This window comes from Bipolaris oryzae, assembly GCF_000523455.1.
Source record: "Bipolaris oryzae ATCC 44560 unplaced genomic scaffold scaffold_26, whole genome shotgun sequence".
Lineage (NCBI taxonomy): Eukaryota > Fungi > Ascomycota > Dothideomycetes > Pleosporales > Pleosporaceae > Bipolaris > Bipolaris oryzae.
The window spans coordinates 290-17,892 of record NW_006911302.1 but is presented as its reverse complement, the minus strand read 5'-3'; the positions used below and the strand labels follow the sequence as shown (position 1 = coordinate 17,892).

The following is a 17,603-nucleotide window of genomic DNA, read 5'->3' as shown; positions in this document are numbered from 1 at the left end:
AGAGAGCGAAAAGAAGAAGAGAGATGGATGTGCATGTGCATGTGGATGATGTTGGTGGAAAATACCCCCCCCCCCCGGCCGCCGCCGTTAATGTCGGTATGATTGCCATGTTTAAATGGGAAACAACGAAATATCATGTTTTAAGCACGGTTAGTGTTCATGTGTGCGCGTGTGTGTACGTGTATTGTTATGTAGTTCAATCCAATTAGCAATGAAATGAATCTGATTGAAGAAACCCAAATAAAAACCAGAAGGTCCTTTCTCTTGCAATAAGTGTTTTGTTTGCTTTGCTTTGCTTTCTTCAATGTATTACCAGACGAATCAAGGGTTGAAAGTAGAGATAGGGAAAAAAAGGGGGTATATATCATTATATTTCCCACCCTCCTACTCCCCCACCCTTTCTCTCACTCGATTGGAAACAAAACAAAAACAAAACAAAAAAGAGGAAAATATGACTAGACCAATCCGTAATATGGGGGATCTCTCTTTCATAGGTTACATGATATAAGCATTACTACCGAGTTTCCCAAGTTTCCCGAGTTCACTCCCAATAGGTCCAGATCAACTGAACTTTGTTTCTCTCTCTTCCTTGTTTGCAGGCCATTTGTCCGTCTAAGAACAATTTAGGAAAAGAAATTGGGGGCGTGTGATAGATATAGATGGTACAATTCATGTCGTGTCATAGCAAAAGTGTAGTAGGTATAACGTGTGAGCGCTTCACCACTACTCTCGAGGGTGCTTAGAGCCCCGTAACAAAGAAAAAAAAGGAAATCTGCCTCCCCGTACACCGCACTTCTTCATCCCTCCGTACGTTCCATACACATTGTGCAGATATCGATCCTGTCTGTCTACTGCAAGGCTACCATTTCAAGGTGACACCTCACAACTCATCCTTTGCGGCTTTTGTGGCTTTTGTGGCCGCGCTGGATAGACTGCTGGCTGCGTCCTCGGCACTCGCAGAGGCGGCTGCGTACATCTGTGAAATACGGCTATTGGCAGCAGCAACGGCGTCGGAAATGCGACGATTGGCGCTCTCCATGGCTCCTTGCTCGGGACCATACACTACTGAGCTGGCGGCAGAAGACAGTGAGCTGTACACTTCACCAGCACCGCTAGTGACCGAAGCCACATAGTCACCCGCGGTAGGGGTACCAAAGATGGCCTCGCTAATAGCCGCTTGCGCAGAGAGTGCGGCTGCTGAGAAGCTGTCTTGAGCTGCCTGGGTTCCGTAAACCTTGGCGCTGACTTGAGATTGAATAGATGAGTATACGCTGGCTACGGACTCGCTGGCTTGCTCAGCGACACCCTTGGGCGTTCCATACAGAGCAATGGACGCGCTCTCGACAGCCAGATCCAACGAAGCACTGGCCTGGCTCAGTACGTCCTCGATAACAGCTGGAGGTGTAAAGATTGCGCCAACAACGGAAGTAGCAGAGGCGTATGCGTCAGCAGCTGCGTCGGTCACCGCACCGTAGCTGTCGCCAGCATACGATTGAGCAGACGCGATAGCCGCGGGGAGACCTGTAGAGTATGCCGAAGCAAAACGGCTCATGACGCTTTCCGTGAAATCAGGCTCCTTGCCAACTACAAGCTCGGAAATCAGAGCCTGGACGTCAGCGTATTGCTTAGCAGCAGCCTCAGTAGCCTGTGCGCCATATGCACCGGCTTGGGAGTAAATGGACTGTGCCCAGGGCGTGGGCTGACCGTAGACTTGGTTGCTTGCTTGTGAAATCAGCGCCTCCCAGTTCTTGCTGGCTTGCGATGCGACAGACTCTGTCCAGGGTGTCTCCGAACCGATGACACTGGAGCTGATTTGCGAGGCGGCTGACTCTGCAGAATCGGAGATGTAAGAAGCAGCAGAAGCAGCCGAAGCCGAAGCAACGGAAGCCAGAGACTCCACGGTGCCTTGCTGGGGGCCGTTGACAGCACTTGAAGCGGCGTCAACGAATTCAGAGTACCGAGCGTGCGCAAGGCCAATAGCCTCGTAGTACTGTCGTCGAGCACCATCAGCAATACCAGTCGACTGGGGAAGGAATTGGGCAGATGCTTGACTCAGACCTTCCGAGAGCCGTGACGCAGCAATGGAGGAAACTGACTCAAAGTACCCCTGTTGTGGGCCAGCTGCGTAGTTCTTTACGGACTGGGTATACTGGACAGCGTTTGACAAACGTTCACTTGCTGCTGCAACAGAGTCGGAATAGGCTTTCTCGATGTACGAGAGCATCGTCTGGTGTGCAGGTTGGGGCTTGCCCGAAACCAGTATGGACAATTGAGCTTTGGCATTTTCAAATTGTTTGCTCGCAGCGCTAACAGCATCGTTGTAGCGTGAGCTCGCCTCGATATGAATGGTTTGAATGACAGCAGTAGGAGCTGGTGTGCCGAAGATGGCGTATGAGGCTGCGGTGACAGCCTGCGCATACTTGTCGGCAGCGACGCTAGTAGCTTTCTCAACAGTGGGCTTCTCAGTTCCATATAGCACGCTTGAGGCAGCGGCGAGTGCCTTGGAGTATTGTTCGCTTGCAATTGACGAGGCTGATTCGATGCTGCCTTGCGTCTTTGATGGTCCCAGAAGCGCTTCGCTGACCGCACGACTCAACTGAGCAGCTCGATCCCCTGTATCCGCCAATACTCCCTGCACCTTTTCAGAGTATGTGTCATCTTCGTCGTCGTCGTCAAGAGGCTGGTCAAATACGATTTGCTTGGCCTCAGCAAGAATCTGGGCATTGGCACCCCCAAACACCTTTTTTGGTGCCTCATAGGCTTCAGAGGCCTTTGCAGAAACCTCCTCAACTACCTGCGAGGCTACAGAAGATGCCTGAGACAGCACACTTTCGGATGATGGGGTACCGTAGATGGCCTCGGAAACTCCAGAGGATGCTTGTGCCGCTGCATCCCCTACAGGGGCTACTACATTCTCAGCAAGTGCGGCTGAGGCTGCTTCAACTGCTTCAGCAACTTGGGATGATGCCCCGGATCCTGCATCCTGGGCATAGGACGCAATGCTTTCCGCGAGCGGTGTTGAGCTGCCCTGGATAGCCTCAGATATTTGAGAGGATGCACCCGAATACATCTCTGCGGCGGACGAGGCGATGCTCTCGCTGAGTGGGGTGGAGCTGCCTTGAATAGCTTCAGAAACATGACTTGATGCCATTTCAACATTCTCCATAACCTTTTGGGCAGCATTTCGGATGCGAGGCGCAAAGATTTTGTCAGAGAAATCATCGCTGGCATCACCAGCCCAAATCTTTGACTTGGAAACGTCCTTCAAGCGAACCAACTCCGCGACCATGTTCGATGCAATCTTCATGGCCTTGTCCTCGAGCTTTTTAGATTCCTCGTGAGCAACACGAAGGCCCTCATGTTTTGACCCAACAGCCTCAACTTCACTCTCCCATTCAACGAGCGTATTTTTCAACTTGTGATAGTTTTGCCAGTCTTGGTATGTGACGCCATCAGTCCATGCCTGCGATGCTTTGTTAGCGGGGTGATTTAGGGAGTTAACTTCTTGGGGCCATATCATACCCATCGCATGCCAACCTCTTGGAGGCCAAGGCTATGAATCTTTTCCAGAACCTCGACAGTACTTCTTACTGCGGCTCTCACTAGATTATCAGTCTCCTGGTCGTAAGATGCCTTCCAGTCACGGATATCTTGGGCGCGTTCCTTGACCGTAAGGCCGAATTCACGGGTCTTTTTACTGCAATCATTGTATGCGGCCTCCAGGTCAGCTTCTGAGGCGTCTTCAGGGAGAGAGACAACAGTTTTTTTAATGTAGCTCTTGAGCTTGGCAATAGTTGCATCAGCTGTCTCCTCGAGTCTGATGAGCAGAGCCTTGCCCTGACCGTTAACAGCATCGTTGATCTTGTGGTTCGTGATTTCCTCTACGCGTGCTTCGAGATCTTCGGCACCCTTGTCTGCGGCAGCAGTGAACTTGTCCTGCCACTGGCGGAGATCGTTGTTAAGCTTCTCCTGCAGCTCAGCCTTGGTGAGCTTAGGCGCAGCAGGGGCAACGCTAGGTGAAGATTTTGGTTCAAGTTCCTTTGAGGCTCCACTCGCAGATTCGCTGCCAAAAAAGTCGTCAAGGACACCCCAGCCAGACCCCTCGGTGGAGCCGGGAGAGGCAGCAGAGGCGGAAGAGCTAGCCGTGGTGGGGGCATGTTTGCTAGATTCCACAGAGGTAGCCGCCTGCGAATCAGCAGCAGACATGGCAGACTCCATCTTTTGCTGGTCTTTGTAGCGGCCTAGTCGCTCGGAGATGCGAACTAGCTGGGGCTCAACATTGTCTCCGTACAGGATGCGGATTTGGGGCCAGACGCTGCGCTGGATAAAAGTCCAGGCGGTTTCTTGGGCAGTGCGAAGGTGGGGCCAGACAATATCAACAAGGACGTGGTGCCCATAGGCATGTCCCTGCTTCAGATATGGAAGAGACTGCTCATAGGCTGGGAAGAGGGTATGGTGGTAGATTTCCTCTGAGCTGACTTTGAGGTCGTTGTAGTGAGGGGCAATGGCGTCGGTCGCCTTCTTGACGTGGGGACTCAGGTGAACGTCGTACTGTGCCCAGGCCTGTTCCTGGGCGCTCTGCAGCTGAGGACGGATGGACTTTTCATATTGAGCCTCTGCATACTTCCTCGCAAGCTCGACCCTGTGTGCACCGTGTGTTGCGTATTGCTCCTGTGCAAAGGCGATGGCGGGCGTCGTGTAGGGCTTGACCTTGTCGAGCTGGGGGACGACATAGGTCTCGTAGTAGGGGTCGAGATAGGGCGCGGCGAAGTCACGAGTTTGGAGGTATGGCTTGCACACGCGGGGAGAGTCGTCGTGCAGCTGGGTGATGGACTTGGGGCAGCGGAACAGCAAGGTGATGATGAGGTACCACGTTGTCAGGCGTGCTGTCATGCTCGTAAAGGCTCCCACCACAGTGCGCCGGGGCTTTCTTGAGCGGGCTGAGCGGGCCTGGTCTGCATTGTTCTTCGCCTTTGCATTGGCAGATGCGCCGGTGGAGCCATTGGCACTGCCATTTGGCGAGGTTTTGGACTTTTTTGTCCTTCCGTTGGCCTGGGCGGCCATGCTCGCGTGTAGTCGACGATGGAGCGGAGCGGCTTCTGGACAATACGGATCAGCCAATTTGCAGCGGCGGGGGCGAGTCAGGCTGCTCACCAAACGGAGCAGAAATGTGCAGCTTGGTGGATTGTGGATAGAGGGAGAATGGAGCTGATGGCCGCTCGACGTAACCTGTCTGTCTAGCGTTGGAGGTGCAGCACAACCGAGCTGCAGCAGTGATGTAATTTGCACGTGCGGGCGCAGGACGAGAGACAGAACAGGATCAGGATTGGGACATGCGAGCTGATTGTGGCAGCGGGTATTATCTGTGATACGTGACAGGACGCCAGCGGACACCAGTACATATGTAGTATATGCGTCTGTGTCGCGACGGCAGCGATGGAGCTGGAGCTGGGGGTGCGAGTGCCTCAGGTTGCCCCTGCTGCCCCTGCTGCAGTTCCTTCTGCGAGCTCTGTAACGCCCACGCTTGTCGTGCACCGAGAAAATGGGCCGTTTGCGTGTGCCAACAGCCGATGTTTTGTCACAGCATGGCTGCTTTTAAGGGCCGGGCCAGAACAAAACCCCATGCTTGTTTGTCAGAAATGTACGTAGTGCGTGCAGCAACACGTACGTATGCGTAGAAGAGAGTATCCCACCAGGCACTAGGGTAGCGTCCTTACATACATAGCCGTTGTGGTGGCCGGGGGGGGTTCTGTGCCAAGACTGCTTCCAAGGGTCCGGCGGCGACATCACCACCACTTCCGCCCGGTGTCCTCTGCCGCCGCCTTCACCATTCTGCCGCCTTCCCTCACGCACCCCCATCATAACCCCATTCATACGTCACTCCCTTTCCTGTCCGTCTGTATATTTCTTGTCCTACTCTGCTTGCTTCCACAAGCCAAGCCGAGCCCTGCTATCCCACCGCGTACCAGCACGCGACGCACCCAGAAACTGTTCTCCGTCACTTTCGTCCCGATGACTACTTGAGATACCTCACTCTACGGCTCCTGCCCGAAAGCGCACTGCTCCGACGATTTCCCTTCGCCCTCCTATACCCCTTATACATCTTTTAATACCACCCAACAATGGCCACCGATGCCGCGCCTCTGAATGCGGGGCCGTTTGACGATGCCCCCGACTCGCCCGACACACGAACATTCGACAGAGACGAAGCCGATACCTGTCGAATTTGCCGCGGGGAAGGCACTGCCGAAGAGCCGCTCTTCTTCCCCTGCAAATGCAGCGGTAGCATACGATATGTCCACCAGGAGTGTCTGATGGAATGGCTCTCGCACACGCAGAAGAAGCACTGCGAGCTGTGCAAGACGTCCTTTCGCTTCACCAAGCTATACCACCCAAACATGCCCAACCGCATACCCACGACCGTCTTCATCCACCGCGCCACCCTCCACGTCTTCAACATGTTTGTCACCTGGTGTCGCGGTGTTCTCGTGGGCGCCGTGTGGCTGTTCCTGCTCCCTTGGTGCATGCGCGTAGTCTGGCGCAGCCTCTTCTGGGTCGGCGATGGCGGTTGGTCGCGAGAAATATTCATAGACACGGCCGAGACACCGGATATGCGCCGATTCTCCCCCAGTGAACTAAGCACCATCCGGGCTGCAGTTGAAAATGCCAAGACCAGGAACAATGCCAGCTCACTAGCATCCGTATCCCTCACGCCCAACAACAAAACCGCTCCCCAGTCCATGCTCTGGAGGTTCGCGGAACGCCTCTTTATTGGCGCCCCGTATCCCTTCCTTCAGCTGCCTCAAAGTGACCAATCAAGCCTCTTGTCTGTCGTTGATAAGAATATTACGGCATCGAATATCACGTCAAGTCCTCTCGGTGTCCGTAGCCCTTCGTTACTCTCCGACGTCCCTTTCTTCAATTGGTTCCAATCCCAGGCAGCCAACCGATTTATCATCGATGTGATTGAAGGTCAGATCATCACTCTGCTTGTAGTAGTCGCGTTCATCCTGGTATTTCTCATTCGAGAATGGGTTGTCCAGCAGCAACCGGTAATCAACATGGTTGCTCTTGGCGACAATGCTGTTGCACAGCAAGGTGCAATCTTTGACGACGACGCTCATGTTGAGGACGTTGCGGTTGACGAAGATGAGCTGGACGATGCTCTAGACGCTCTGCATGCCGAGGTCGCTCAAGACACTCACGAGCTGCGTGACCATGATGAAAACGAATCAGGCTTCCCTGACAACAACGCCCAAGCCGAAGAGCCTGACACCCCAGATCCTACAATACGCCGGGTGCGTCGGTCTTCTTCGCTCCGCAGGGAGCGTGATGACTTGGTCCGTAGATTAGTACGCGAAGGTTTGTCAGATGACGTCCGAGCAATTTTGCAATCGGAATCGGCCAACGGCCTTGCCGATATCTTCAACCAGGATGATGCGACTGCTCAAAACCTTCAAGAGTCTCTTCGCCAAGCGATGAGTGCTGGAGAGTCTGCCAACCAGGCTGATGATGATGATGAAGAAGAAGAAGAAGAAGCCAGCAGCTCAACGTTTGCCGCACGCACTTCCTCACTTCCTCTGCCCTCGAGCTCCACACCAGATGCCGCAGATTCTGATTCGTCTGCATCCTGGTCAAGGCCAAACATGCCAGCACGTGATCGCTCGTTTATTGCTACAGAGATTCGTCGCAGCCTAGAAGAGGCCAACACTTGGTCGTTCGAGAATCTGCCACAAGCGTCGGAACCAACCGCTGGCAATGCGAACGAGGCACCCAGTTCTTGGGAAAATGATGCTGGAGACCGACAACCAGCTCAAGAGCGTGGCAGTGTATCAGATCACGAGCAGCATAGTGACCATAGTAGCGGGAGTTGGCAACAGATTCCTGAGGTTGTGGGGGATGACTCTGACCAAGCGCTGGAAAGAGAGCACGCACACGACAAGGGGAAAGCCAAAGCTGTTGACTATGGTGACGAAGAAGCATCGAATGAAGACACACCACATGAATCTGCTTCATCGTCTGAAAGCACTACTGCTGATTCGGACAACGGTGTTACGGTGAACACCACTATTGAAGTAGAGTTTGATGCCAGCCAACCCGCGCACAATTTGACTGCAGACGAAGAAACCGAAGCTGAGGAGGACGAGGAACATGAAAATGAGTCCCCTGCGCCTGTAAATCCTGTCCAGCCCGCAGAACCTCAAGCCCCAGGAAATCCGGTAAACCTCGTATTAGACTGGATGTTTGGAGATGTGGCGCCTGCAGTACAGGCAGCTGATGAGGGGGGCAATGAGGAGCATATTGTCCGTGACTTGGCAGATGAGGCGCCGTTCGTCCCATTCATGGGCAACGAGGCGCGAGACCACGGCAATGCCCCTGCACAAGATGCTGAGGTAGCTGCTGCCGCGGCGCAGGCTGGTATCGATGTCAATGACCAAGAAGCGATTGAGGACGCAGAGGATCTGGAGGGCATACTTGAACTCATTGGCATGCAAGGACCCCTGGTTGGTCTTTTCCAGAACGCCTTGTTCAGCGCAGTGCTGATTTCTGCAACACTGGCCTGTGCAGTTTGGCTCCCCTACCTTTGGGGTAAGGTTGTCATTCTCTTCATGGGAAGTCCTGTCTCGCTCTTCATCAAGCTGCCTCTCCAAGTAGTCGCCACCATCACAGACTTGATTGTTGATGTCACTCTATTTGTCGTAGCTGGTGCAACGTATTGGAGTTCTGCTGCCATATCTGGTCTGGTCAAACTCTTTTCCTGGGGCCAACTTTCAGAGGCGGTCGAAGGCCCACTTCGCACGATATCAACGCCGGCTTATTCTCTTGCAGAGAGCTCCATGGTCCGTATCAGCAAAATGTTCATGGAGTCGCCTCTATCGCCTGGACCCGACTCCTTCCGACTCTCAGTAAATGCCCATGCTTCTTTGCGAAGCCTGCAAAACACGACTTCGTTCGCGCTCAACGAGACTAGCCATTTTGCAAACGCAATCATTGAGGAGATTTCAGCAGAATCGCTACCCAAGCTTGTGTTGAGGGTTGCCGGACAGTTGCCGTCTCTCGTCACAGACACCTTTACATCTGCATATGGACGAAGCGGCGCTTTACTGTCATGGCTATGGGCTTCCAGATCATACAAGATTACCCTTGATCTGGATTCGACTCACAATACAACTTCTACGTATACCGCAATGGACTACTGGACAGCCAGCGATCGTCTGATTGCCATTCTTGCTGGCTATGGGTTCTTCGCCTTGGCTGGTGCAGTGTACCTTAAGCGGGGCACTCCCTTTAGCTCATCACAGCAGGGACAGAAAATTGAACGCATCATCTCCGACATTCTACAACAAGCTGGTGGTGTGCTCAAGGTAATCTTGATCATCAGCATCGAGATGTTGGTATTCCCACTGTACTGCGGCCTGCTCCTCGACCTCGCCATGCTCCCTCTCTTCAAGAATGCTACGCTGTACACGCGGTGGCAATTTGCTAGGGAAAGTCCGTGGACATCTGGGTTTGTGCACTGGTTTATCGGCACTTGCTACATGTTCCACTTTGCACTCTTCGTCTCCATGTGCCGTAAAATTATGCGCAAGGGTGTCCTGTACTTCATCCGCGATCCAGATGATCCTACATTTCACCCGGTTCGTGACGTTCTAGAGCGCAGTGTCACGACTCAGCTTCGCAAGATTGCCTTTAGTGCTTTCGTCTATGGCGCACTGGTCATTGTTTGTCTCGGAGGAGTGGTTTGGACTCTGAGCCGGGCAACTTCCAATGTTCTGCCAATTCACTGGACAACCGAAGCACCATCGCTAGAATTCCCCCTCGACCTCCTCTTTTACAACTTCCTCACGCCAGTGATTATCAAGTTTTACAAGCCTAGCGAGGGCCTACACGCCATCTACAAGTGGTGTTTCCAGAAGTGCGCCGGTTTCCTCCGCCTTTCAAACTTCCTCTTCGGCGACAAGGTTCCGGAGCAGGAAGGTGAGGATGGCAGATATGTGCGTGCTCCATCTTCCGATCAAGCCCGCATTCCTAAGGGTCAGCCTGTCTTTGTCGAAGTAGATCGAAACAATGTGCGCAAGGACGGCCAGAACGAAGGAGGTGTGCACAACTCTGATCTTGTGTCAATGGTTTTCATACCACCATGGTTCCGCCTGCGCATCTTCTGCTTCGTAGTCACAATTTGGATCTTCATGGGCCTGTCGGGAGTCAGCGTCACCATCCTACCTCTTCTCTTCGGCCGTTACCTCTTCTCGCTCTTCCTCCCCCCAACCGTCGAAATGAACGACATCCACGCCTTCTCCCTCGGAGTCTACACCCTAGCCAGTATCGCCTACTCGGGTTACCACGCCACAAAATTCATATCATCCCTCAACAGACGTCTCCCAGACCCCATGTCTACCCTACGCACCGTCGCAGCCACTACAGCGCGTGTGGGCGGCCGCGCCCTCCGCTTCTCATACGTCTGGGCCAGCATCATCTTTGCCATCCCCTTTTTATTCGCCGTCATCCTCGAACTCTACTTCCTCATGCCCCTGCACGCCTACCTCGGCCCCAAAGAACCGCACGTAGTGCACCTCATTCAAGACTGGACCCTCGGCTTTTTGTACTCGCGCCTCGCCGCCAGACTCATCTTCTCCAATCGCAATTCCCGCCCCGCCCGCGCTTTTGCCGCCGTCGTGCGTGATGGCTATCTATACCCCAATGCGAGAATTGCAACGAGGTGCTTTGTGATCCCTGTCCTTGCTATCTTCCTCGTTGCTATTGCCATCCCTTCTAGCTTAGCGCTCTTCGCGACAAGAGTTCTGTACCGTGGTGCGAGCGAGGCGACGAAGAGCCAGGTTTGGCGCTTTAGTTTTCCCGCTGTGGGCCTTAGTATCGTGCTTATGTGGGCTTCGTCGGCGGTGGTCAGGTTGCTTGTTCGCTGGAGGCTGGTTGTCCGTGATGAGGTTTATCTGATTGGAGAGCGGTTGCATAATTTTGGGGAGAGAAGGGCCCCCGTGCAGGGAGTAAGGGATGGTGCGAGGGGTAGTGAAGAGGCGGTGGTGGGGGCGTAAGTTTGTAGATAGTTGGAAATGGAGACGAAGTAGAATTGTAGTTTTAGGATATCTCTTTTTTTGGTAGCGTTCTTAATACCACTCTTGTATTGTACATGTATGGTTCTGATGTGATGTGGGTTGCTTCATCTGATTTGACAGAGATTGACGTATTCTCAAACCAACACACTGTTTATTCACACCTCATGCTACTATCATCACCCTGGATCTTTTCGTATGCAAAAAGAAAAAAGAGACTTGCCAATCCAGTGGCTTTCATATTCCAAATCACAGTAAGCATAACGGAAGGGGGGGTATATACCTAATTAAAATACAGCGCCGCAGCCCCCCTTTCCCATCCCATCCCTTCCCTTCTTCCTCTCCCAAAAAAAAGCCCCCCTCCCCAGAAGGGGAAAAAATCCGTTCAAGTACCCAATCGTGACGTTGAAAGCTGCTCGGAAGCAGCGCATCCTTAACCTCTGAAAAATCAAAGAAAAGCAGACAGAAAAAGGAAATGAAACTAATAATACAAAAAAAAACTCTCCCGGGAATGACGATACTCGATTCCCAGCTCATTACGCGTATCCTCACCCAATCTCCCATCCTCATCCTCATGCCGTGATCGAGCCATTTATATACCGTGAAACTCTTCCCCCTCTTTTTTTTGCTCTCCCATATTTCATATCGAATATAGCCACGCGTTCATCAGATCCACATATCCTTCCTTACAACAAATCCTAGGTCCGCCGACCCGTCCTCGGCCTCGTCGCAGATTTCGGCGTCGCGGCTTTAGCCTGACTAGCTGCTGTGGGGGCATCGAAAGATCTCGTCGGACGTTTCTTTGCTTGTTTTGTAGACTCATCTGTGGAGGGCTCGTCGTCGGCTTTGCGTTTGCGTGAGGGTTTGGGGATTTTGGAGTCGAGGGCGGGGAGGCTGGTGGGGGTGGGGATGGAGGGGGTGGTGTCTGTTTGGGATGCGGAGACGCTGCGGGTGGCGGTTGAGGGAGGGGGTGTGGGGGGTCGTTTGCTTGAGGGGGTTTCGTCGGTGGGCAGGGAGTCGGTTTCTGTGACTTCTTTGTTGCCGTTGCGTTGTTGGGCTACCCAGGAGAGAAGCTTTTCCTCGGCGTCGCCGTCGTCGTCTTCGTCCTCGCCTTCGAACATCGCGTCGGCCATCTCGCCTGCAATGTCGTCGCCTGCGTCTTGGTCGGCGGCCATGCGCATGGCAAATTCAAGGAGCTGTTGGGGATCCATGCCGCTTAGCGGACCACCGGCAGCAGCGAGTTGACGCTGCAAGGCTGCTAGAAGAGCCTCATGAGAGATGCCTTGTCCTTGTTCGCTCGTAGCCTCGTCGTGACCCTCTTCTTCATCCTCGTCATAGGGCGGGGATGCTGGCTCTGCAACAAAAGCCATTTTCCCTTTTCCTTTTTCTGATGGAATTGACGCTGCGCCTGGTGAAGTTGGCGGCGACCCCTTTGCCCATTCTGGTATGTTGGCAAGCGTCTCGCGCCAATTCTTGAACAGGGCATATGGTTGCGCGTTGTCCTCGAGTGCTTTGGGTTTCACGCCGCGGTCTGCCTGAGAGCGCCAGACAATGGGTGAGTGAGTTGGCGCAGCGGGTTCCGCGCCCGTACTTGTGTTGGTGTCGACCTTGCTCTTCCTGACTGGACGGCGGACTGGCCGCTTCCTCTTGGAGCCCGCCTTTGCGCCCTTGACGTCGAGTGGCTGGAAAGTAGTATCATCGTAGCCGTCGGAGGCATACTCGAGATCGTTGAAGTAATCGAAGCGGTCCCAGTCTTCCTCCATGTCTTCGTCGCCGCATGTGGCCGGTGGGGGCGAGGCTACGGCGTGCTCTGCGAGGTCGTCGGCTGCCATATACTCATCTTCGACATAGAAGAACTCGGCATCGTCGTAGTCGTATTCGTCTTCGTAGTCGCTCATGGTGGCTAGAGATGGAGCGTGTCCTTGTCGAGGGTGCAGTCGGGGCAAGTGGAGGCTATGACGCGGGCACGCGCAGAGGACGCATTCAGGCGCACGGGGACCATCAGCGCGACGATGAGTGGCGCATTCTCGAGGAAAGCGCGACGGGCAACAAGGGCAACAAGCAACAGTGAGCTGGCTGGCGCCGTCCCACGTCACCCACGCTCCTTCCTCATTGAGTTGCGGGCGTGGAGTGCGACTGCCCGCTGCCCGCTCCAGTTCGCGCGTGCCTCTTCCCCGCGTATTGACGTCGCCCGGCTCCACGCGGCTTAACACGACACCGAGGCTCCTCGCACACATCCATGGCTCAGCACCGCATGTGCTTTACTTTTTTGTAGCTGTGCAGTCAATCAAGCAGTCTGCCAGTCAAGCAATCTGTCCATCCCATCTGCTCCATAGACTGCATTCGTGACCATGCGTGCCTTTCGCAAGTCTACTCACCTCTCGCGCCAGCTGCTTGCTCCCAATGGCATCCGCTGCAATTCCACAGCTACGCCCACACCCAAGGCGCTTACCTCTGTCCTCATAGCAAATCGTGGAGAGATTGCACTGTAAGCCTCATGCTGTGGACGGGCAAGCATCGCATCTGACATGGTCCTAGACGAGTCGGCCGCACAGCATCAGAATACGGCATCCGGACCACAACCCTCTACACAGACCCCGATGCCCGGTCACAGCATGCCCTCAGCTCGCCCTATGCCGTCAATCTCGGCGACCCCTCTGCATATCTCGATGGCGACCGCATAATACAGATTGCAAAGGAGCAGGGCTGCCAGGGCATACATCCCGGTTACGGCTTCGTACGTCCCTCTAGACACCGACATGGCACAACACTAACGGGCACCATAGCTGAGCGAGAACCCGACCTTTGCGAGAAAATGTACAGACGCGGGCTTGACCTTCATCGGTCCCCCATGGAAAGCAATCGAGTCCATGGGAAGCAAGAGGTGCGTCCTGATGATCCAATGTAGCCATGCTAGCTAACATGCACAAGTGAGTCCAAAGACATCATGACCAAAGCCGGCGTCCCCTGCATTCCCGGATACCATGGCTCCAACCAAGATCCAGAGTACCTCAAGGAGCAAGCAGCAAGCATCGGCTATCCCGTGCTCCTTAAGGCCGTCAAAGGTGGGGGCGGCAAGGGCATGCGCATCGTCAAGGACGAGTCCGAGTTTCTTGATCAACTAGCCTCTGCAAAGTCAGAAGCGCGCAATTCCTTTGGAGACGAAGTTATGCTAGTCGAAAAGTACATCACCACGCCGCGCCACATTGAAATCCAAGTCTTCGCCGATAAGCATGGAAACTGCGTCGCATTGGGTGAGCGAGATTGTAGTATTCAACGCCGACACCAGAAAATTCTCGAGGAATCCCCAGCTCCCCACTTGGACGAGGCCGTCAGACAAGATATCTGGGAGAAGGCTAGACAGGCTGCTCTTGCCGTGGGCTATGAAGGAGCGGGAACCGTCGAGTTCATCTTCGACAACGACACGGGTGAATTCTTCTTTATGGAGATGAACACCAGGCTGCAGGTCGAGCATCCTGTTACTGAAATGGTCACTGGTGAAGATCTTGTAAGGTGGCAACTCATCGTTGCTGAGGGTGGAAAACTGCCCCTTACTCAGCAACAAATCGAGCAGAGGATCAAGGAGAGAGGACATGCCATCGAAGCGCGCATATACGCTGAGAACCCAGACATGAACTTCATCCCCGACTCCGGACTTTTGCTTCATCTCAAGACACCCCAACCTACTTCCACTGTGCGCATCGACTCTGGATTCATCGCTGGTGATGAAGTATCTTCGCACTACGACCCTATGATTGCCAAACTCATTGTCCAAGGCCCTACGCGCGAGGCAGCAATCCAAAAATTGCGAGCCGCGCTTGAGGAGTACGAAGTTGCTGGCCCCGTTACAAACATTGAATTCATCAAGCGCATGTGTGTGTCTCCAGACTTTGTCGCCGGTGACGTAGAGACGGGATACATCCAGAAGCACCACAGTGAGCTCTTTACACCTCAGCCTCCGGCACCAGAAGTCTACGGTCAAGCCGCACTGGGTCTCGCTCTTCAGCAAATTTCTGCGTCAAAAGGAGATGTATGGACGGGACCGCCTGTGACAGCTGTTGGCTTCGGCTTCAGCAGCGCCTACCAACAGCGCGAATTCAACCTCGTTGAGACACCCGCCGACGGCAAAGGCGAAGCCAAAGCAACAAAAGTTACCATCCGTCAGACAAGTCCCCAGCAATTTGACATTGTCGTGGGCGACAAAACATACAACAACGTCACATCTTCCTTTTCTCCTTCAAGCAAAACACTAACCTCCTTCTACCCACACACCCGTCTCGAAACAACATTTGTACGCGACGAAGACCGCATCACCCTCTTCCACCTCGGCCGCCAACACCGCCTCCGACTCGCCATGCCCGAGTGGACCAAGAAGGCTCTCGGCGTCAAGGATGTCGCCAACAGCGTTCTTGCCCCCATGCCCTGCAAGGTTCTCCGTGTCGAGGTTGAGGAGGGCCAGGAGGTCAAGAAGGATCAGGCACTTGTCGTAATTGAGAGTATGAAGATGGAGACTGTGATTAGGAGTCCGAGCCAGGGCATTGTAAAGAGGATTGTGCACGGCAAGGGCGATTTGTGTAAGGCAGGCACTGCGCTGGTGGAGTTTGAAGAGCCTGAGGGCGAGAAGGAGGCGTGATTGTACATTTATGTGGTGTTGGGATCTTTTCTTGGGTTTATCAAAAAAGCGATGCTATATATGTTGATGTATGAATTTTATGAGTTGTCTATGATGAGATGAAATGTCAGAGGCGTATACTGTGATATTTTACAATAATGAAGTAAATGTTTGTTTTATCTGAGTAAAACTAGTGGGCTCGACTCATGTACCTCGGAATAGTTCCCCTCGTTGCCACTTTTGCGTCCTGGGTTTTGGTAGTTGGTTTTTGTCAAGATGAAAGGTGAAATAAATATATGGTAATGCGTATAGCGATACGAGCAACCGCCATGTACATATAGTCACATTGAATATATACTAAAAGTTACACTATATATACATTCAATTTCATTACAATCTTTATATTAATATGTATGAAGCTATCAACAACCCAGATCTGTCAGTGGAGTTATATGAAAAAATTGTTCATGCAGATTTCTACATCTGCTTTGCACACAAAATACTGAATCTAAAACACAATTTTCTTAACTGAAGAATACATAACTACACAATCTCATCTAGTATCAATTAAATCAGATAGAATCCTTGAAATACGTAGAAAAAAAAATAGATATCCATCTCTATTAGCTACACTGAGCATAGAATTTCACTTTTCTACATCCTCAACACACAGGATAATCATGCAGACCTGACGCTACTAAGCCTGTAGATAGATCCCCATTCCAAAGAACCCAAAACAACATCCACAACAATCCTCTGAAGAAGAAAAAACTTTCCTTCCAACACGAAAACCCACATCAATTCCCCTTTTGCAGTACCGCAAGTATCGAAGCAAACTACATCCACATCAACACACTCCCTCATCACTCCAACCCACCTTACACTACTCCCCAAAACTTCGATCCATACGAGTAAACCAACCAACCAACCCCCCCCTTTTTTTTCATACACAAGGCGATAAGTAAGCAAAAGAGAGACAGAGAAAAAAAACTCTCTCTCTCCCCGAGACTCAGACCCATAAAGTCAAAAAAAGAAAGAAAGAAAGAAACAAGGATTATTATAACCTTGTCACGTTTCCCCCTCCCCAAGTCCAATCCAGTCCAGTCCAGTCATTCCCCCATCCCCAGAAGGTTGAGAAGGGAAAAAGAAAAAGGGGGATGGATGTATGAATGGGGAATAAGGTTGTGCGGAAACGGGAGTGTGTATGTGTGGAGACTTTTGTCTGTTTGGTGTATTGCGGAGGTGAGAAGGGTTATTGATCTTGGGCTTTTGGGCTGGTTTGGGATGTGGGGGGGAACGGGGTGGGGGGACGGGGGTAGTACGGCGGAGTACGGGTTAGTTTTGTTGTGTCTTGAAGTTCGGAATAAAAGAGAAGTGGAATGATTATGGGGTGATGGTTCGGGGGGTTTTGGGTAATAGCTTAGTATTGGGGGGAAGGGGGGGGCGAGAGGTGAAGTTTGTTTATTGTGTTGAATAATTGGTGGTTCTACTGTTGTAGGTGTAAAGTGTGTGTGTGTGTGTGTATTGAATAGGGTGGAGTGAGGGTGAACGTTGCTTCAGTGTGTACAACTAACTGTGTATGTAGATTTGATTGCATGCATAATCTGGTGGATATTCGTAAATGAAGGGCTACTTACACACAAGTGTCGGGCTTGTTATTCCAGGAGATAAGATGTATAGTCATCACATGCACACGTGTTCTGCGGTTCTAGATTGATTCACATATGTATGACTATCTGTTGGGCGGCTACAAGGCCAAGAGGCTTGGGTTCCAAGTCCCTCATTAGTGTGTAAGGGAGTAATCAAATAGGACTGTACGAGGGACCAGAGTCGAGAGTTTCTACTGTTTCTGAACGAGACTGAGGAACTAACTTGTCAACAAAAGTGTTTTGGTTCAAAACACCGTGTTGCTCGTATGT

General features: G+C 52.5%; 4 protein-coding genes across 4 annotated transcripts; 2 read left to right on the top strand and 2 right to left on the bottom strand.

Moving 5' to 3' along the window:
* Window positions 1-880: 880 nt before the first annotated feature.
* COCMIDRAFT_88058 (uncharacterized protein) lies at window positions 881-5,064 on the bottom strand (the record flags this gene model as incomplete). Its single annotated transcript, XM_007687141.1, has 2 exons — window positions 881-3,463; window positions 3,523-5,064. 2 exons carry the CDS (start codon window positions 5,062-5,064, stop codon window positions 881-883), a joined length of 4,125 nt encoding a protein of 1,374 aa, XP_007685331.1.
* Window positions 5,065-6,122: 1,058 nt separating this feature from the next.
* COCMIDRAFT_88160 (uncharacterized protein) lies at window positions 6,123-11,054 on the top strand (the record flags this gene model as incomplete). Its single annotated transcript, XM_007687140.1, has 2 exons — window positions 6,123-7,302; window positions 7,354-11,054. The coding sequence occupies 2 exons, from the start codon at window positions 6,123-6,125 to the stop codon at window positions 11,052-11,054; spliced, it is 4,881 nt and encodes a 1,626-aa protein (XP_007685330.1).
* A 761-nt stretch (window positions 11,055-11,815) lies between these two features.
* On the bottom strand, window positions 11,816-12,970 carry COCMIDRAFT_47324 (uncharacterized protein; the record flags this gene model as incomplete). The annotated part of the gene is made up of 1 exon (XM_007687139.1): window positions 11,816-12,970. A coding segment is annotated over one exon (1,155 nt), but the record flags the coding sequence as incomplete, so codon positions are not given.
* A 453-nt stretch (window positions 12,971-13,423) lies between these two features.
* COCMIDRAFT_34332 (uncharacterized protein) lies at window positions 13,424-15,705 on the top strand (the record flags this gene model as incomplete). Its single annotated transcript, XM_007687123.1, has 4 exons — window positions 13,424-13,560; window positions 13,611-13,809; window positions 13,859-13,956; window positions 14,004-15,705. 4 exons carry the CDS (start codon window positions 13,424-13,426, stop codon window positions 15,703-15,705), a joined length of 2,136 nt encoding a protein of 711 aa, XP_007685313.1.
* Between the last annotated feature and the right edge of the window lie 1,898 nt (window positions 15,706-17,603).